The 21,687-nt window shown below is 40.5% G+C and overlaps 2 protein-coding genes across 4 annotated transcripts in view; one reads left to right on the plus strand and one right to left on the minus strand.

Moving 5' to 3' along the window:
• Positions 1-21,687, plus strand: part of LOC309701079 (FERM and PDZ domain-containing protein 4-like) — a 100,909-nt gene that overhangs the window by 26,748 nt on the left and 52,474 nt on the right. Inside the window, exon 1 of one of the 3 annotated variants that reach the window (XM_082525071.1) lies at positions 3,371-3,772. The exons of the other annotated variants lie outside the window; for them this stretch is intronic. Coding sequence (XP_082381197.1) covers positions 3,738-3,772 — 35 coding nt within the window. The 5' untranslated portion in view covers positions 3,371-3,737. Of the gene's footprint in view, positions 1-3,370; positions 3,773-21,687 lie in introns of those variants that run through there. 3 annotated transcript variants of the gene reach the window in all.
• LOC309701095 (uncharacterized protein) overlaps positions 1-21,687 on the minus strand; it is a gene marked incomplete at its 5' end in the record, with an annotated part of 151,761 nt that overhangs the window by 1,877 nt on the left and 128,197 nt on the right. The gene's annotated exons all lie outside the window — the stretch shown is intronic.

Genomic DNA, 21,687 nt, shown 5'->3' on the forward strand with positions numbered 1-21,687 from the left:
TTTAATCCTAATCTTGAAAGTAGAGATAGTGTCTGCCTCCCGAATCCAAACTGGAAGCTGGTTCCACAGAAGAGGGGCCTGAAAACTGAAGGCTCTGCCTCCCATTCTACTTTTAAATACTCTAGGAACAGCAAGTAGGCCTGCAGAGCGAGAGTGAAGTGCTCTAATGGGGTGATATGGTACTACAAGGTCATTAAGATAAGATGGGGCCTGATTATTTAAGACCTTGTATTCAATTCTGGATTTAACAGGAAGCCAATGAAGGGAAGCCAAAACAGGAGAAATATGCTCTCTCTTTCTAGTCCCTGTCAGGACTCTTGCTGCAGCATTTTGGATTAGCTGAAGGCTTTTCAGTGAGTTTTTTGGACATCCTGATACTAATGAATTACAGTAGTCCAGCCTGGAAGTAATAAATGCATGAACTAGTTTTTCAGCATCACTCTGAGACAGGATATTTCTAATTTTAGAGATGTTGCGCAAATGGAAGAAAGCAGTCTTACATATTTGTTTAATATGTGCGTTGAAGGACATGTCCTGGTCAAAAATGACTCCAAGGTTCCTCACAGCGTTACTGGAGGCCAAGGTAATGCCATCCAGAGTAAGAATCTGGTTAGATACCATATTTCTAAGATTTCCAGGGCCGAGTACAAAAACCTCAGTTTGATCTGAATTAAGAAGCAGAAAGTTAGCGGCCATCCAGGTCTTTATGTCTTTAAGACATTCCTGCAGTTTAACTAATTGGTGTGTGTTATCTGGCTTCATGGATAGATAGAGCTCGGTGTCATCTGCATAGCAGTGAAAATGTATGCTATGTCTTCTAATGATACTGCCTAAGGGAAGCATGTATAATGTAAACAGAATTGGTCCTAGCACTGAACCCTGTGGAACTCCATAATTGACCTTAGTGTGTGAAGAGGACTCTCCATTTGCATGTACAAATTGGAGTCTATTAGACAGATATGATACAAACCACTGCAGTGCAGGACCTGTAATACCTACAGCATGTTCTAATCGCTCTAATAGGATATTATGGTCAACTGTATCGGATAATAATCATCAATAATCATCCGGCTGCAACCAGGTTTCTGTAAGGTAAAGTAAATCAATTTGTTGATCAATTATTAAGTCATGTACTAACAGAGACTTGGAGGAGAGAGGCCTAATATTTAATAATCCACATTTCACTGTTTTACTCTTTGGTTCAGATGTGGATACTGTATTGTTCGTTCTTTGTGATTTTTTATGTTTAAGTAGTTTATTGCTGGCTTTTAGTTTGTTTTTTGTCTGTTTGGGAGCTGACACAGTCTCTATGGAGATGGGTTTTTGGGGGGGTAGCAGGAGGAGAGAAGCTGCAGAGAGGCGTGTAAGACTGCAACTCTGCTTCCTGGTCCCAACTCAGTCATATTTGGGGGCGTTTAATAAATTTGTCCATATTTCTAGAAATGAGAGCTGCTCCATCCAAAGTGGGATGGATGCCGTCTCTCCTAACAAGACCAGGTTTCCTCCAGAAGGTTTGCCAATTATCTATGAAGCCCACATCGTTTCTGGGACACCACTCAGACAGCCAGCAATTTAAGGAGAACATGCGGCTAAACATGTCACTCCTGGTCTGATTGGGGAGGGGACCAGAGAAAACTACAGAGTCCGACATTGTTTTGGCAAAGTTACACACCGATTCAATATTGATTTTAGTGACCTGCGATTGGCGTATCCTGGTGTCATTACTGCCGACGTGGATTATGATTTTACTGTATTTACGTTTACCCTTAGCCAGCAGTTTTAAATTCACCTCTGACTGGCTGAAGGAAAAACACAATGAATACTTTAGAGTGGCCCAGTCAAAGTCCTGATCTGAATCTGATTGAGATGCTGTGGCATGACCTTCAAAAGGTGGTTCATGGTCAAACTCTCCAATGTGGCTGAATTACAGCAATTCTGCAAAGATAAGTGTGCCAAAATTCCTCCATAGTGCTGTAGAAGACTCACAACTGCAAGCAAGTGTTTGCAACACCTGGCAGTAACTGCTAAGAGTGGCCCAACCACTTACTAGGTTTAGGGGACAATCACTTTTTCACAAAGGGCCATGTAGGCTTTGATTTTTTCTCTGCCCTTAATAATTGTGTTTACTTGTGTTATCTTTGTGTAATATTTAAATGTATGTAATGATCTGAAACACAAAACAAGCATGACAAACACAAAGACATAGGAAATCAGGAAAGCAGCAAGCACTTTTTCACACTTCTTGCGCTTTTCAGGATGGTACTTGTGAACTACTTGAGCCTCAAAGCTGAGTAGTGAATTCAAAGAACCCATTAAAACAAAAGACTAGCACCCAAGTAGATGAAGAAGAGCAGAAGAAATGAAAAAGAAATGAAAAAAAATGAAAAAGAAATGAGAAGTTGGTCACCAGCTGACGTAATGACTTCCGCCTTATCTTTGCAAGTCTTACTACAGTCGGCACAGAGAGAAATAATGGTCTGAAAGAACCGTTTCCTTATTATCTTCAACTAAACAAAAAACATGCATGTTATACTGCATATGATGCTAAAAAGTCTCCCCCCCCGGCACTTGTTTGCATTCAGCTCATTCGTCACTATCTCACTTGTTTGTTCTTTCACCTCTTGTGACGTGGGGCCATCAGGTCGAGCATCTTGTTAAAACTGAGCCATCTGTGTGCGTTTAACACACACACACACACACACACACACACACACACACACACTTGTTAGACCTGACTCGATTTTCATTTCAGGTTTTCATTACATGATGCGATGTAACGTAACAAGAGCCTTTTATTGTTCCTGTCAGAGACAATCAATGATCGACTAACTTTTCCACATAATTTGCATTCTTTTAATAAAAAAGGCTAAATTGAAAAACATTTTGCGACACGCCTTAAAATCGATGGAAAGCCAAATGTTTAATCTGATGAGTAACCAGGAAGCCGTCTGTGTTCTGCGTCATGGTGATGGCGCTCCGGATGAGAGTGCCCATGCATTAACTCACATTGTGAAACCTAACAGGCAAACCGTGAGCGATGGGGTCCCGCTCCCATCAGCGTCCTGTTCTGCAGAGTCAGCTTTCCTCTGCCCGTCACCACTCTAGCCCCCCTTCTTCTGTCTCCATCACTTGTTTTCTCTTTACAACCAATGCACTTTAACTCTCCTTTCTGTCCCGCCTCCATCTCTCATCTTGTTTTCCTCCTCTTGTACCCCCCCATGCGTCCTCTGCTTTGCCTGGCGAAGAGACGCACAGCCCCGATGAACGGGGGGGCAAAACCAGAACCAGAGAGGCTCCATCATCCATTTGCTCTCTCCCTCCCTCTCATCTCCCTCTCCTGTTCTCTCTCCCTCCCTCGCCGCGGTTACGATCACTGCACTCCTGCGTGCGCTGAGATGGGAAGCACACACAGAGGGCTCATTGCAGCCCAACCGATCCAGGTGTAAAGCTGCAGAACGGACTGACTCGTCCTAAAGAGAGCAGGAGAGAGGTGCAGGGTGACCCTTGCTGTCTCTGCAGTCACTTAAGACTCTACCCCGGATGGGGCATTCAGCAAGGGTGATACTTGCTGCCGCTTGTTTCCTGTAACTGCGAGGTATTCAACAGACTTTTGCCGACTCCGGACATGGATCCAGGTTGACGCTGGATTGTCCTGGTTTTAACTGTGAGGGGAATTGGGTGTGGATTAGAATACTGATGTGGAGCACCTGAGCTTTGGGACGTAAACCTTCTGGGACATGTTTGGTTTCTCCAAGATGCCAAAGCTGTCTGGGTGAGTGCGCGTTTGGAGTTTTACACCTGGAATTCACACGTTTGCTTTCACATGGCTGCAGGTTATCATACAAATAGCCTTTTTTCAAATTTTGTGAAAGATGGACTTCTTCAAAAAAGCATGTCTCCGTTCTTATTCAAGTTTGCACCTAAAAAAATCAGCCTTGCATTCAATTTTTGGTTTGTTTAGAAAAAACTTTCTGGACCTTTACAGTGAAGTACAGCTTGGTATCAAAGCTAAAAACAAGAAGGGATAACTAATGGAGGTTGCTGTGTCTTTGAGAGAGGTCTTTTTTTCTCCTTCTTCTGTTCTTCTATTATTTGAGTTTGAGTGACTAAGCAGTCCTTATTTGGGACTCTCCAAGGTAGCCTCTGACTTGTTTTAATATTCAGTGATAAAAAAAAAAAGGTTTGGGGAAATGTGGAAAATGAGAGCAGGAATAGGATCACAGACTACAGTACAAGGAGTCACCGGATGTTTGAAAGGATTAGGGAAGAGATAAGCAAGAGAGGACAGACACTTACTAAAAAGGAAGGATGGTGAGCCAGGTGTGTGAGGCAAAGAAAGAGCTGAAGCGAGACTGGCAAGTACTTAAAAAAGAAGCACGGGTTTTGGATCCCCTTAAATGTGCATACTTGCTGCATGTATTTGGGAGTTCACAGGTAGAAGAGTCAGACCTCATATGGGAAATCTGTTTGGAAAAAGGTTTCATGCAGTCTCACATTTTGATCTTACTAACAGGAGGATGAATTTGCAGTGTCTGCAAATACAATGACTTTTATCAATTAAAAAAGAAAGAAAGCATTAAGTTGTTTTAAAAGTTCCACCTTAAGGCAAATATATCTTTGGTCTTTGATGTGAGTGATATTTGAACTGAGTATCTGCAGGTATCAAGCTGTTTGAATTGAGCTAATGTGTGAGGAAACATTAGAAAGCCAACTCTTTGCTTAATGTGACTCACTGTGTGTCCGTTGCTCACACTCACTGATACACATGATCCTTGATTCATGTGTCGTCACATCACTAAGTCCACCAAATGTGGCTTATGACCAGTCTTTTCAACTAATATGCAAAGTTTTTCTGTGTTTAGCATCAGAAGTACATGAATGATGGAAAAGATCTCACATCTAGAGAAGCTGGAGTATAAACTTAAGGAAAAGTTGTTGTTTTTTTTAAATATGCTGCTAAGTCATTTGGTAAACAAACACTTGCTAAGATACTTGCTAAGTCTACTTTAGCAAGTGTCTGAAAGGAAATACTACACACTGCTAGCTACTGTTCTAAAGCATTGCAAGGTAACATTAAATCTTTGACACTTTGTACAAGAAATATACCAAAGGTTTAAAATCTAAGGCTTCAGTCACACAGGTGTAGAGACTGGTCAGCAACCCTGTGGCAAACTCTGGTCACAAGGTAAAGATGTAAACCCCTTTTTGATTGCTTCAGTAGATGTGGTTGCCTGTAGTGTTTTGACATCTTGTAAAAATGTTTTAACATATTTTAAAATGTACAATTTTTCCCTGTTTACATCGGTAACTGGTGTTTTAATTGCATGATTCTCAAAATGCTGTAGTAAAATGTTTCATACGTTTACCGTTAGCTCGTCCCTTCTGCAGCTGGTCCATCATGTTATTTTTTCTCCAAAAACACTTCTGTTGTCTTTTACGTCTTTTTTCCATGAGCTACTGTGCAATTTTAAAAAACATTTCCACTGCTGTGTTTTGTGTGCTTTTGCAGCATTTTTCTCAAGTTGCAGTGTATTTGACCTCTCAGGGCCACTGCAACTCACTTGTTACACTATATAGTTGGCAAGTGTTTGCAGACAAATCTGTGTCTTCCATACAAACTATGGGAGACAGCGGCAATTTACTAGCAACCAATTCAATCCAAACCAAAAGGTTGATTCTGTTCATCTGGACGTAGCCTTTTCGGTGGGATAAATGTTTCATCACTCATCCAAGTGACTTCTTCAGTCTCAGCTGACTGCAGGTTTCCCCAATCTTATAAACAGTACATTTGCACAATAACTGAAACTAGCCCACTTAATGAGCAATGGCCTGTGAGGTCAGTTCCTTGATCATTTATATGCAAATTGTCTTGACCATTGATCAACAACTACTGATCAAAGCCCACTGATCAAAGAACACTGATCAATGGCCATGAGTACCATTCACAGAGAGTTGGGGAATGGCTGCAATCACAGCATTGTAAGATGGTGAAAGATGTACCCTTTAAGTGAAGGCACCGTGCTCCTGCAGACTTTTCCAAAACACAGTATTAAACTATCCTTGTAAATCCTGAGAGCTCAACACATTCAAAATGTGCTTTTTATAAATAAAATGAAAAACATATATTTGGCGCATTTATATGAATGGATGCAATGCAGAAGCAACTGTCTACAGAGTGCATGTTTTGCACGCCATTGCATTTTCATCTTAATATGGTGTCTAATTTAAATAAATAGCTTCAATTTCCCCTCCCCGTGTTTTTCACCAGAGCAGCCAATTGCACAACTCCTTATGTTCGACTGTTTTGTCAGCCAGTCGCAATGTACGGCACATCTATTTTTACACATTGGGCTCATATATTGTAGACAGAAGGTAAAATAGCAAGAAATTAATAAAAGCATAACACTAACAGGCATCAAGAGAGTGCTGCACTTTGCGTATACCCAGATGGCTGGTGTGTATCCATGATCTGCCACAATACAGTGTCAGACCGTTCTGTTTGCAGATGGCGCACAAGCTAAATTTGCTCCATAAACTTTAATGAGTCGTGGATCTTTCATCACCTTTGAATGCTTGTTATAAATCATTCATTGTAAGACAGGCAGTAAAACAGCTGCAGCAGGTGAGGGGATCGGAGATATTTCTGTTTCTGTTTGTTGTCTTCATTCTAATTAGGAACTAATGAGAGTTTTGTCGTCACACATCTGGCTCTATCTCAGGAACATTAACCCAGTCTGTCTTATCAAATCCAATGCATGCATTGTGAAGACAAACACAGGACCTTTATCAGTGTTTATAGGGTGGGAAAATCTTGGCTTTAGTGTGTTGGAATTTGGCAGTGAAACTAGCCAGCAGTGCTTGTTTGTGCTCTGAATATCAGATTACAGTTATCCGTGCCAAATTGCCGTCTGCTTTATGCCAGTACATGCTGCTTCTTCAGAGGGCATAGTTCCATTGTACAGAGAGCCATCTGACAAGTCATGGCACCCTAATTGTTTATTCATTTTTCAGTAATTCAAGGGCTTCATTACATAAAATGACCCATAATCCTTTAACTATTAACAATCTCGATTGCATCTTTGGAATTTCTGTTTATAATTCCACTCATTCACCCACACATAGTTGTCTGCATATGAAATATTGTCTTATTTAGTATCAGCCTTATTCCTTTGTATGGTACTGTGCAAAAGTCTTGAGCCATGCCTCATCTCTTTATGTTTAGCTTCCAAGAGGCCAGACTTTTTCTTGCTGAAAAGTACAATTAGATTTTGATCCACTATGTAATAACAAATGGAAAGTGTGTGGCTTGGGCAGAGATCGATGGTTTTCGGTATGACAACAATTCCAAAACACTGCCTATGAGGTAAAAGTATAACTGGATAGAAAAACACACAGTGGGGCACTATCAGTCCTGGATTGGCCTCCCCAGAGCCCGACTGTCAGCATTACTGAGCAGTGTGTTTCAGACTCCAAGCACATATAAATTGGAAAAAAAAGTTGAAATGTTTATTATATGTATAACATATATGCAACATTTCTTTTCTGAGAGATATTGGGGCAAAAAATAAACTAAAATCATGAAAATATAGCTTAGTTTAGCATAAAGACTAGAAACTGGTAGCACGACTTAGTTCATGACAGTGTGGGCTGACATATTTTCAAACATCCACTATGTTGCCAAAATTATTTGCTTGTCTACCCAAGCTCACATATGAACTTAACCACTTCAACTCTTCTGGTAAAGCTTGTTTTGTGGACTGGAGAGCAGTCATGCTGGAGCTATAAAAAGCCAATGCACACCAGCCCTGAACCGTTTCTGTTGACCAGAAGGGCACAAGTCCTGTGATTGCAAAAAGACTTATGGCTATATATTAATCATAAAATAATGATAAAAATAAAGTTTATTTGTGCAGCACTTAAAAAGCTAATCCATAGAGAGAGAAAAGATAAAATATCATGGAGTAAGAGATTATTGATTTGGATTTTATGTCATTGTCCTTAAAAAAAGTATAGAATGTGAAGGCATTTCCTACTTGCTGCCATAATCTGATTTTAACATACAGGATTTAGAAGAGAATCCACTGTGAGCTTGTGGCTGTGCTTATCAGAATGAATTCAAGTTGAGAAAATTAGTTGGTCCTTTCCTCTTTAACCTGTTCATTGAAAGCATTACCGGTTTCAGTTTTTAATCATTTGTTTTCTTCCACCTCCTTCCTGCCCTCCAGCATTGTCTTATTAATTCGAGGTAACGGCTGAGTACCATGTCTAGTCCTTGGCTTAAAAGGTGCAGATGAATCTAAAGTGGATTTACAAAGCAGGTTAAAATACTCATCAGTTTTTCTGTGTCTGAGTTCCAGCCGTAGAATGTTATGCCGTCTTAGTCGCAGAATGCAAAAAACTCTTATTTATTTTTACTTCTGTGTGATTGAGGCACAAAGCTTACAGTGTTTGCTTCCTAAAATTCAGAGGTGTTTGTTCGATGGCACAGAGCACATACTGTACAGTATCTCACACAAAAAAATCAAATACTGGAGAAGGAAAAATAACACCAAACTACAGGGCAACCACCCCCACTCAATTTCTCCCTTTCTCACTCTCTGCCTATAACCCTTAAAGTTGCACGTTTTTCTTGATTTGAGTCTGGATAATCCTCCTAAGGGATTTGGTCGGTGATCACTGCGTGGGGTGGGGGTGGTGAGGGGCTGTGCCACATATGGTAAATGGTAAATGGCCTGTATTTATATAGCGCTTTACTAGTCCCTAAGGACCCCAAAGCGCTTTACATATCCAGTCATCCACCCATTCACACACACATTCGCACACTGGTGATGGCAAGCTACATTGTAACCACAGCCACCCTGGGGCGCACTGACAGAGGCGAGGCTGCCGGACACTGGCGCCACCGGGCCCTCTGACCACCACCAGTAGGCAACAGGTGAAGTGTCTTGCCCAAGGACACAACGACCGAGACTGTCCGAGCCGGGGCTCGAACCGGCAACCTTCCGATTACAAGGCGAACTCCTAACTCTTGAGCCACGATCGCCCCAATATCTCTCTCTTTCTCTTACCTCTCTGTCTGCTTCATATCGCAGCCCATCCATCCACTTATCCGTGTACTTTACCAGCTTGTAATTTAAACCAGGCACAGGTCCGCTTCGCAGGTGACCTGCACCTTTCAAATTGAAAGTGAGGTTGTTTCTGAGTTTATCAGTGTGTTGACATCTACTTTAAGATGGTAGATAGGGGGCAGGGTTTAATAAGAATATTTTCTTCTTCCTGCTCCTTTTCACACATGGTTGTTGTGTTTTGTTGACAGAAGATGTGGTTGTTTTGTTTGATTTGTAGTACCAAGTGTGAAATAAATAAAAATGAAATGAAATGAAATGAAGATGTTTTTTGTTTATCTTAACATGTGATGTTGTGATGTTTTTCTTTTCCCCCTATTTCAGACGTTTAATTTCATCCCGGTCTATTACACATTAGTTATCTGTCAGTGCTTATTTGATAAAAGATACAAGCTCTGAAATGAAATGCTTTAATCAGTCCTGCATTCCGAACAGTGTCTTCTGCAGGGATTCATTTCCTGGTGAACACTAATGTTCTCTTGTGCCGTGATTACCACATTTTCTTTCCCATAATTCCATTCATTTCTCACAGCAGATAATACTGAATGGCTGTAGTGATGCGCGTCAGCTTCCGCCCCTCTTTGACGTGAGCCCCCAAATTCGATCTGTTATGCAAATGAAGTTTAACTCTCTCTCTCTTTTTTTTCAGATTGTAATTTCCCCCGTCTCTGCCTCACAAAAACAAATGGTTTTCAGAGCAAGCAGTTACACTTTTATTTTCAAATCACATTGAAACTGAAAAATAACATGCAGCGCGCATCAGTGACGCAAAAAGTGACGTTTTCATTGAGTTTCGCCCAGAGATGTGCGTCATGCATTTTGCAGATGTGATGCAGAAGCATCTGTTTCTCTTTTAGCTCTTTCATGTGTTATGTGTTCTGCATGGAAGCCTTGATAAGGATGCTTGGCGTGTTATTTAATGACACATGGGCACATAGGTCTCTGCTGTATCAGTGGATAACGGCCTTTTTGCCAGCCTATTTGCTGAGACCACCTTCTCATTTCCCTAACGCCAGTTTGCAATACTCAGGTGATAAGTGAGGTGTGTTAGGTGAATAATAAACTCTTAACCATAGTTAAACATTAGTTAGAAATATGCAAAGATTGGTCATCACAGTTGAAACAGAAATGTGCACAATGATTACACATCTTGGCATTATTTTAAGTGTAGCTATGAAAAACATTTAGCATAAAACCACTCCACATTATCTTAAAATCAGCCTATATGCCAATGATATCTTGTTATATATAGCAAGTCGACCATTTGTATACTACCTAATCATAACAATAACCATACAACCCAATCCATTTATTTATCTCAGAATCTATATTTTAACATGACCAAAAGTAAAAATTTAAACTCAGTTTAACTCAGTTTACTTTACCGTCACTCCCTTTAAACTGACTCCACCGTTTGTTAATCCACCAGGACATAAACTGCATTGAAAAGACAAACAATCTACGATTAAAATAACTACACTCTAAAACAGTATGACACTGAATTTTTACTACTTTCCTGTCCACCAACTTAACTACATTTCCCACTGGATAAACATCTCTATTACTCCTTGGATTGACATTGAACACACCATCTGCAAGTGTCTCTCCATTCAGCATAATGCATTTCTGTATTAATCAATTAACTCCCACAGCTGCTTCAGATTTACACTATAAACACACCCTTCACTGCCTGCTGGAAGCAAATTGCATACTTAACCTGAAAGTATGGCCTTCTACTTATGCTTTCTGTTTAAAATCAATAAAGAGCTCATTAACGTCCCTGCATGGAAATGGAGGGGGGTGACCATTATAGGCCCCCTTTCCAGTGCTAGCTCTGTCGTGACCTTTGACCTTACTTAAGCATGCATACAGCATAGCCCAATATTGTCACTTTTAGATCTACTATTTTAAGAAGAAAATGTGTTTTTTAAATACACTTCTCAGCAAGTCATTTTAACCCTTATAATAAACCCAGATATATTCTGTGAATAGTTCTCAATCTTCAAGCTGATTGGGTTTATTCAGTGGCCATACTGGTTCTTTGTTTCTTCTTCTTTTTCTTCTTTTCTCAGCAGCTTCCTTTCATGGTCACCTGAATCATCTGCCTCCATCTCACCCCATCTCTTGAATCCCTCAGCCATGTGCTCCTTCACTACATCCATGAATCTTCTCTGTGGTCATGCACTTTTCCTTCTTCCTGGGAGCTCCTTTGTCCAATATAGCCTTCGTTTGCACATCTGTAAACCACTGGAAACTAAACCATCCTCTTTAGCTTTGTCTCCAAAACAACTCAACCCGAGCTGTCTCTCTGATGTACTGGTTTCTAATCTTGTCCATCCTGCTCACTCCCAATTAAAATCTTAGTGTCTTCAACTTTGTCACCTCCAGCTCAGCTTCCTGTCTTTTTGTCAGTGTAAATCCAACCTATCCACCATAGTGGGTCTCACCACGATCTTTTAAACCATCCCTGCTGCTATCCTGTCACAAATTACTCCCAAAACTCATCCACCCGACTTCCTTGTACAGCACCGCAGTTCATCTCCTGGCACCCCATCATATGCGTTCTCTAGATCCACAAAGACACAAAGCAGCTCCTTCTGACCTTTACCAAACACAAATGAACTCACTTGTACACCTCAGAATTGCTTCTGAGCTTCTGAGCATTTACTCTATTCTTAAGCCTGTGGCCTTTGAACCTACACACACAAAAAAACAGTGTATGCACATTGTGACCATCAGTGCCTCACGCCAACTTGATAATGGCGTGTGTGTCCTTGCATGTCTATGAGAGCAACAGGAATGACTGCTTGCATCACGTAAATACAGATATTGTTCTTCTATAAAAATCTATTTTAAGCTATATAAAACAAAAACTTTGACTAGTATATTTTTGCTTCACTCCTCTCTGACAACCAGAAACTAAAGCAGTCATGAGTCATGTTGTGAGTTGTAAGCTTCTGAGCTTCATAGACCACAGCACTTGTACAGAATGTTCCACTGCAGTGGACTACTGCTACTACTGCTTCCATGCATTCTGGCTCTGCACATGCTTAGTATTCCCCTCTCACCTTCAGTCTTCCTTTCAGTCAATATTTCCTCATTTACAATCCCACAGCATCTACAAATCTTCAACTTCAGCTTCAGCAGTGGCCGAGGGAAAAAACAAACAAACCCCAAAACATATTACTCAACTGGAAAGACAGAACAAAGTTATCTATAAGCTACCGCCCTGATATGTTTACAGGCCGTACACATAGCTCTCGTCAGCTCTAAAGGACAATCTCCCACCTGATCTCCATCCTGGCAGCTGATTTCTCTCCACGCCGCTTCGCTCAGGCAGATACGTCAACTCAAAACAACAAATAATCCCACCTCAGACACACAGATATACACCAGCACACAACACAGTTTTCACAATCTTAATAACTTATCTTTCTGTTCCATTTCCATAAATTCTCTTTTTGCAAATACATTTTTAAAAAGTAGAACAACACATCCTTTTTTCCGAGCGGACGGTTAATAATTCATCACTTTGGCTTTGGTTTTACTCCGTGCACTGAGCGATTCTGAGGCCCTAGCAGGAAAAGCAAAGTGCAAAACATCTTGTATGTTGCATGTTTTCAAATTCCTGTCTCAGTCAAGCACCGGGAAACAAATAAATCAAACATGACAGCAAAATGTGCACTTGACGAGTGCTTGTCGTTTATCTTTAACGTCAAATGTACAAGTGGGGAAATGTTTTTATGAAGTTACATAAACTTGTTATGCACTTGCATTGAGCGTGTCGTTTCCTATTATGATGAGGGGTTTCCTACGTCAGTGTCACATACTGTAATTTGACTCAATTCGTTCATCTGCTAATTCATTTAGTCAAAGAATCCGATTCAGTGAAGGTTAAATGGAATTTTAAAAAATCCTGTTACAGTCAGTGAGTAAAACAGAAGCTAAAGATAAACCAAACCCTGAGTTCAGCCAGTTGTTTGTTTGCTAATACGTGTGTTTTCAAAAAAGAGGCTAGTGGAAGCATTAGTTCTGCTCCAAATACTGACACATAATACATAAGTGCCAATGTGTACTCTCAGAGCAGCATGGTCACACACACACACACACACACACACACACACACACACACACACACACACACACTAAATGTACTGTAAGCCTGCCGTACAGTTCGCACACATGAGCCCTCACATCACACAGCCTCGTGTGATGGTATAAACACACAGTCCTTTCCCTACTGACTGAGCACCGCTATTATTTCCCCTAATTAGCTTTAAATGAATTGACTAATTGAATTTCAGGTAAATTGAAAAACCGAACCAAACATTTTAATCGTGTCAGTGCGAGGCTGGTTGAAAATGTATCAAAGTTACTGTGGAGTTAAATTTTTTCACGTGTCCCTGCAACAAACTGGAAGCCGAGGAAAACTCCATAATGTTGGGTTCAGAACAGCTGACACGTGAAACCCGAAACAAACCGCAAAGCAAACTCCTAGCAAGGCACTCAATCAAAATCTGTGGTGTTATAAGGTATTACAGACCCTCTTTTACCCCTTTTTATGGGTCAACTATCACAAATGGCAACTGTTATGAAAAATGATTCCACATAAGACCAGACTGGTGCTTCAATTCAGTTTTATTTATATAGAAACCAAATCACAACAACAGTTGCCTCGAGGCGCAAACTGATATTACTGAGTTTATTGTATTTTTTGTTGCTTACACTTCTATGACTTCTGCATATACATTATAAAATATGCACACAGTTTCTGTAGTCATCAGAAATAGTTGTCCAGGCTTCTTGAGGACATTTAAAGCTCTTTTTTAGATGTTGGCTGGCGTTCTCTCTCAAGATGATTCCACACCGCTGCAATAATGTTGACGCCCAAGCTCTTGGGAGCCCAATCCATGACTGATAGTGTTTTTTTCTATCCAGGTATGCTTTAATACATTTTAAGATTATTTTCAGACAGAAAAATTGCTAGATGCTGGATCAATATCTGATGGTACTTTTCTGTGTTCATTATTCCATCCATTTTCATAAGATCCCAAGCACTACTGGCTGAAATGCGGCCCCAAAATGTGTTTCCTTTCTCAAGAATGGCTTCATGACAGCCACCCTTCCACTGAGACATTACTGATGAAGTATAAACAGTAGATGGATCAACTGAAAGGTCACATGTGACACAGATCCTGTGTCAAATCTTTGCTGGATTATTTCCTATTTCTTAAGGAAAGGACTTTCAGGTACTGCTCATCTGCTGTAGATAGCTTTTAGGCCTGTCACTTCTTCTTTTGTCTCTCATTTGTTCAGTGCCCTCAAATTTATTTAAGGGCACACTGCACACAGTGCCGAGATATGCCAAGTTTTCGGCTAGTAGCTCTCTGGGACTCACCTGTCAAACTAGGCTGTCTTTGGCATCAATTAGAAATGGGGAAACATCTGTTCTGTGACAGGCTGATAGTAACAAAGTGCCTAAAGATACAATTTAAAATTGGTTCATTGCTAAGTCACCTGCTGTGTGTAACCACAACACTGGTTCATCCCTTTAGTTAGGTGGCTTTTTATGCTTGAGTGATTTGTAGGTCAGACATTACAAAGAAAAAACAGTCCTCTGAAAATAGTCAGGTACACGCTGGAGACTGGAAATGAGTTAAACAGAGATCAAGTAGCTTTATCGTCATTTGTGACTTGACATGTCGTCATGTGTGAAATATATAAGTTGCCGTTTCATCAGACAGTCATGTTCTCCAGGTCCTTTGTTCCACCTGGCACAATAATAAGCGCATGGTTTTCTGGGCATTGTGTTCCCAGTTGACCAGAAAAGCATGTAACACTCCAACAGCATCTGGATTTAAGAGAAGAATGAAAGCTCACTGCACCTCATTACACAGCAGATTCTCAATATGTGGAGTTAGAATTCTTTCAACATAGTTTAGCATTAGATCATAAATATAGGGGAGCAACTCTTTTGTCTGTAAAAACTTGTTGCATTTTTGCCATTTTTGTTAAGAAAAGATTTTTGATGGGAGCACTTGTGGCTTCATCACTGTGATGGGATTCATCCGTTACGTTATTATCAACGGCATAAACTACTTGATTGCAGTTTTTATTTTCTGTCTCTGTCTGGGGGTTTTTTTGTGCCTTTTTTTTTGTGTAAATACAATCCGAGAGTGGAGAGAGATTTTCTTTCGGAAATTATGATTCAAGAAGCGAGACATGACCATAAGTGTTCCTTATTCATCCTAATGATCCCCATTCTCCCGAGTAATCTTATTTAGGGAGCGTTCGAGGGTATTTTTAGCCTGTGGAATTATGCTTCATTGTTGGGTGCAGATGTTCCAGTCAGATATAATGTTTTGCAGCCCGCGTGTGTTTTGACGTGGACTGAATGCACCCGGTGACGAACGGCTTTGCTCGATCGTATTTAGCGCCGTACATTTGCACATTCTGCAGCTATGGATTCTTTTCACACATGCTCCCTCGCTCGCTCTCCCTCTAACCTTTCCAATTGACTTGAACCAAATAGACGGAGAGTAGTCGAGGCTTTGCATCACGCGAGAGCCGCCAACCAACCAGAAACATAGTGATAGTGAAACTCCCCACAGGCATGGCCTCAGTTAAGAGCATAAAGAGCTCTGACACAGGGCGGAATGGATTTTAAGAAGATCTAGAACAAATACAAATGATTAAAACCAATTTTAGGAAATGCATACTTACAGAAATGATGCAGTTATTACAATTACAGAAACGTACATGATTATTTCATACGTGTGGTTTTCTGAGAATCTAAGAGCAAACCAGTTTCACTTGACTTTTAATTTCCAGAATATTCAATTGTTTTAAATGTGGAGTATTTCTTGAACCTTCTGCCATAGCAAAAAGAAACATTAAAAATGTATTTTTATATATGAGTTTTAAATTGTATCATATTTACAAATTTTTTTGCTTAAAAATATATTGTCCAATCTGGGAGGAATCAGACTGGTCATCTAGAAGTCTCAAAAACCGAATAACATTGATATACTAAGGCTTATAAAACATTTCAAGGGCTTTGGTCGTCACAAAGTGTGAAAATAAGCTGACTGGTGAGTATAATTACCTCTGCCCCAGTGTTTAAGCATCTTCTTACTCTTGGTTCGGCAGCCATAAGGGTGCAAACTGCCATCAAAATGCTGAATCTCATTACAGGTTTTGGTTTTCTCTTCTAGCTCAACACATACAGTAAAGTTAAAGCAATTAAAGTTAAATTAAGGCTTTGGCAATTATTCTAACTTCAGACAACACCGGCGCTTTGTGATGTGGAATAAAATCTCTGTAATCATCCTAGTTTTGCCCTCGGTGAGTTCAAGTGATACTCCAGAGGGTGTTTCGGCCAAATGCAGAAATCATTGATCCACCAACGGCAGAAATATCATGTTAAAAACTATCATTTCTAACTTGCTCTGCTACCCTTTTGTATTTTCTGCCCCTTGATTCCACAGAGCTCTACGTGACATTTACAGAGAATCAATGAGGTGTTGTGTTGTGGACTCTGTTGTCCAACAGAGACGCACCGCTGTGCCGCAAAGGTTGAAAAGCGACGCTGTAAAGTGTTTTGGGTCTGCTGCTGATACAGAGGACGCTATCTGCGTGCCACACTTTAGAGACCATACTAACATCATGTTTTTGAAATTAAAAATACTGAAGTTTATGGATCTTATAAAATATAAAACTGCAAAAATTATGTACAAGGCCAGATACAATATGTTACCAGGAAATATACAGAGGATGTTCTATGACAGAGAAGGAGACTATGAATTGAGGGGGAAATTGAATCTAAGGATTCTTAAAGCACGGTCAAAGGTTAAAACCTTTTGTGTCACTATTTATGGGGTAAAACTGTGGAATAGTTTTACTATAGATCTACAGCAATGCTCAGGAATTAGTAAGTTCATGAAAATACTTCGAAAACTGATTTTGGAAGAATATGATACCGATAAAGATGATCACCCATTGTATGTATAAAAATATCAAATTATATCCAAATTATATCAGTCACGGTAGCCAAGTTTATATAGGTTCTCCTCGTGTATCGTGTGGAGTATGTGATGATGGGAATTAGGTGAATTATGTGGGATCAATAAGATGTTGAGCAGGGGTAGGAATTAATAAGTATGTTCATACTTCTTCCTACTCCTTTTCAGACCAAACATTGTTACATTATGTCAGACGATTTTGTTTTATTTCATTATATATTTTTTGTTTATCTGAACACATACGTGTGTGTGTGTATATCTACATATATATTCGTATCTGTAAATGAAAATATATGTAGTGTGTATATATTGTTTTTTGTTTTATATGTCTGAAACAAATAAAGATACAATACAATACAATACACTTTGACACAGTGTAGACACAAGAACAAGCATCACCGTTATCTTGTCCAGAAACAACTTAAGGCATTACACTTGTTCTCTGTTGTCCTTGTAGTTGCTCTGTTTTTGTTCTTCAGACTTATTACTGAAGAACAGTAATAAGTCTTTCCTAATCACAGTTTTACTTATTGACTACTGACTTTATTTGGTCCAGAATGAGTGGTTAATGAATAAAGGGGAACCATCTATATCGGAACATTTGAGGTAATATATGATCTAAAGCTATACTTGTTGCTAAACAGGCATTCAATTCAATTCAATTTTATTTATATAGCGCCAAATCACAACATAAGTCGCCTCAAGGCGCTTCATAGATACAGAGAAAAACCCAACAATCATATGACCCCCTATGAGCAGGCACTTTGGCAACAGTGGGAAGGAAAAACTCCCTTTTAACAGGAAGAAACCTCCGGCAGAACCAGGCTCAGGGAGGGGCGGCCATCTGCTGCGACTGGTTGGGGTGAGAGAAGGAAGACCTCCTGTTGAGCTGTAGGAGTCATGCTGCCTATTGATCTTTGTTTCAGCTCCCATTTTCAACACACTAAGATGACCCTGTTAGCTCATCAAGCTTTGGCTTACACAGAGCCCATAGTGCAGATGCCCTTTTACATTTATATTACTTCGCAAGAATTCAAAATGTATATTTACACAGGTATGGGGTTGGCATGTTAAAACCAAGCAAACTTCATGTTTTATTTACAGCACTTCCTGTGTAAGTGTTGTACATGGAGTAGACGCATTAAAATCCAATAAAAGAATCATTAACACAACGCAAAAATATAAAAATTCTCATGGGACCCTGAGGGGGAACATTATAGGGCATGTTTTGTTAAAACGTAAAGAAAAGCCCAGGTGAGCTTTCAGCCCCTTTTTAGAAACTAAAGCTTTACGGCCTGTCTTATCTTACTTCTGTTTAATAAGACAGCAACTGATTTGTGATTCTCAAGTATTCATTATAGCTCATTGCTGTATTACCACAGATTGCCAACTTTCAGCAGACTGATGGCTCTGAGTTGTTCTCATTTTATCACTACAGTTGGCACACCAACTGCCATCTTCAACCAACAGTTGAAGATGGCAACTGACTGTGAGTGGTTGCAGACTTGGTCCCCATTTTTCAAAACAATCATCTCACTGGAAACAATGTTTCAATTTCAATAATTACTGTGATCATGCTGTGGTCTTCAACCACTGTTGTCCTGAGTGTGACTCTGTCATCAGAGAACTGTTAGGGCAGGATGACAAACCCATTTTACAGCATGGGCCACATACAGCCCACTTTGATCTTAAGTGGGCTGAACGACCAGCAGAACTCCACCTTCCTTGTTTATTCATCATCAACTACTTTGGTATAGTATTAATGACAATGAGTGAGGTCTTTATCAGCAGGAAAAGCTGCAAAACTTGTGAAAATATAGTTAAAAGTCTAAAAAATCTATGCCCTCCTTCACATTTTCGAAAACTGTCCAGTGGGCCAGACTTTGCCAGGTCATTTAAGGACCTTACGTTTGATACTCATATCTAGGACGATGCTAGTAAGGCATCCTCCTAGATATGAGTAACTAAAAAGTGCACATGGGTGTTCACCCACCATATGCTTTCCATCTTAACTCCCTCACTGGGATCTTGAGCTTTCATCAGTGATCTCCTCATGTCTTATAACTGGACACTCCCTTGTAGAAATGTGACATTTCCACAAACTGACGCTTGCCAAATGCTGTAAAATGACATTTGGCAGTGCAGTTAAAGGCAGTCCCTGAGCAGAGATCTGTGTATAAATGCGTGTTTTTTATTGCAGTTAATCTTTACACAGGGAGAGGACGGGGCGTCCTCGCTTTGACTAAATCTGCAAAGACGCAGAAAAGATAAAGAATGAGCAAACAAATAGCCGTGAAGCCCTTAAAAAGAGTTTACCCAATGTGGCATTTGTTGAGGCTGCTGTCACGCTGTCTGAGGTGATACCCGTGGCCTGCTTTCCAGCACAAGCTTCATTGTTAAATGAGGCTGCAGTGCCCCGAGGTTTCACCGGGCCGGACAGCTGTGATTGATGCAGCTGACTGTGTACATATTGACATAACCCTGACATCTCTGTCTGCTTATACAACGCGTATGTGCATCGACTTGAACGGCGAGCATTCACATTCTGTAGGCGCCGTGGAATAAGACGGGAGCTGTCCCTGGTCCTGAAGTTGTCTGAGTGGCAAGCCTGAATAGGAGCAGCTCCCCCGCCTGCCTGCTTTGATGTCTTTGTTTGGAGTAGCATTTTTTTATGGCGAGCTATTAATTGATTCCATCATCACAGGCTGTTGGCATGTTTCCACATCAGTGAGACTAATGAGGGTTTGTAACGAGCCCGGTTTCATCTCCGAAGGACAGAATGATGCGAATCAAACTGATAACTGCAAGTAAAGTTCAGCATTTATTATGATCGGCGGGGACAATTTGTTTGCAGAGGGATGGCTTTATTGTGCACCACTGCGGCACGGCATGGCACCCGAAATCCAATGGTCACCCGCAACCATAAAACAGCAGAAGAGCAGTGACTCACTGCTTCGGCAGTTAGTGCCGCTAGGCTACAGACCGAGCAGCTTGGTTGGCTGACGGGGAAATACAAATGATTGTATCTGGTCGTTTAGAGTCATGGCAGCCTGAGAGGACATGGTCAAAACGAAATAAATCACCTTATTGTTAGAGAAAAAAACATTTTGATAAATGGCTTTAACACCAGCCTCTTCCAGTCCACTGAAAATTGCTGCAGATTATTTTTCGGTGATTTATGTAGCTCTGGTGTTGTTGCTCACAAACAGCAAAACAGTCATATTATAGCTTATTTGTTTGTGTAACTGCAAATTGTGACAGCAGCTTCCTGTTCCAGACACTGGTATGAAAGGTAGTAGCAACCAACGTGTAAAGGTGACAGGTCTAGGCCAGGTTGGGCTGTTCTAAGCGAGATGCACAAAAACATGGTCAGGCTACAGTTTATCTGGGGATAGATGATAAGCATGATTGGGAGGTTGTGATGTTGGATGGTTGTAAAGTTGTTGGTTGGAAGGTAAGCAGGGATCATCTGGATGTATTAATTCATTAACCGTGGAGTCGATGAGTCAATAAAATACTTCTTCCTGCATTCATTGAATTTGCATATGTGTAACTTCTATGAGTTTCCAAAGCCTTTGCTGCAAATTAGCAACTTTGTGAAACTCTTGCAGTGTTTTGTGTGTCTGTGTGCTTTGTTTGTTTTTTTTTTTATTTCTGTTATGCTTGTTTAAGCAAACTCTGAAAGATACTGGGGGAGCTTTCTGAATGGAGATTTAATATTCAACGGCTCACACAAAAAGAAGGCATTTGTGTGCGCACGTGTGTGGAAAATGCGCTGAGAGCCGAAGCATGTCGTGTTCAGATAGTAAAGCTGTATAAAGTGAGAGCACTTCTAGGGCAACTTTTAACAGCGTTCATCAATGTTTCATTTATGAACAGCGGGAAGACCGAATAAGTAGGAGAGATGAGGGGAAAGGCAGCAAATGGAATGAGAGAGGAGAGGGGGGTGAGGACGGCGCGGGAGGACATTCAGGAGCTGGAGTTATCTGGTTAGGACCCGAGACTGTGCAAACTCAGAGTTTTAATGAGTACAATTAGGAAGAGGGAGAAGCCATATTAGCAAGCCAATTAAGAAATTTCAAGTGACAGATCGATGCCAGATCAATGGACGCTCCTGTTTTACTGACAGTAGTGCAAATCCAGTTAATTTAGATGAGATGTTAACTTGACTGCAGTGTGCAAAGCGTGACTGCAGCTAACGATTATTTTGATAGTGGTCTAATCTGCCTAATTTTTCTTCGATTAGTCGATTGGTCAACTATTATTTCAATAACTCTCATCTCCGCTTCCTGTGGGCAAACTTCCTGTTCTAGGCTCCAGCCTGCCCACCTGTGAATATCACCCTGTTACCTCATCCCACACCAAATGAAAATAATAACCCGGGAATTTGAAAATAAGCAAATGCATTTTTAACTTTATTCAATGGGACTGTCAGGATAAAAATGAAACAAGTCAAAATATTAGGTAATACGGTTCAGTTCATGAATCCAAGATTGCAGTGGACATGCTCTGGAGTGAGGCTTGCTCTTATTTTTTGGATG

Source organism: Aulonocara stuartgranti (assembly GCF_965226115.1).
Source record: "Aulonocara stuartgranti genome assembly, chromosome: 23".
Taxonomy (NCBI): domain Eukaryota; kingdom Metazoa; phylum Chordata; class Actinopteri; order Cichliformes; family Cichlidae; genus Aulonocara; species Aulonocara stuartgranti.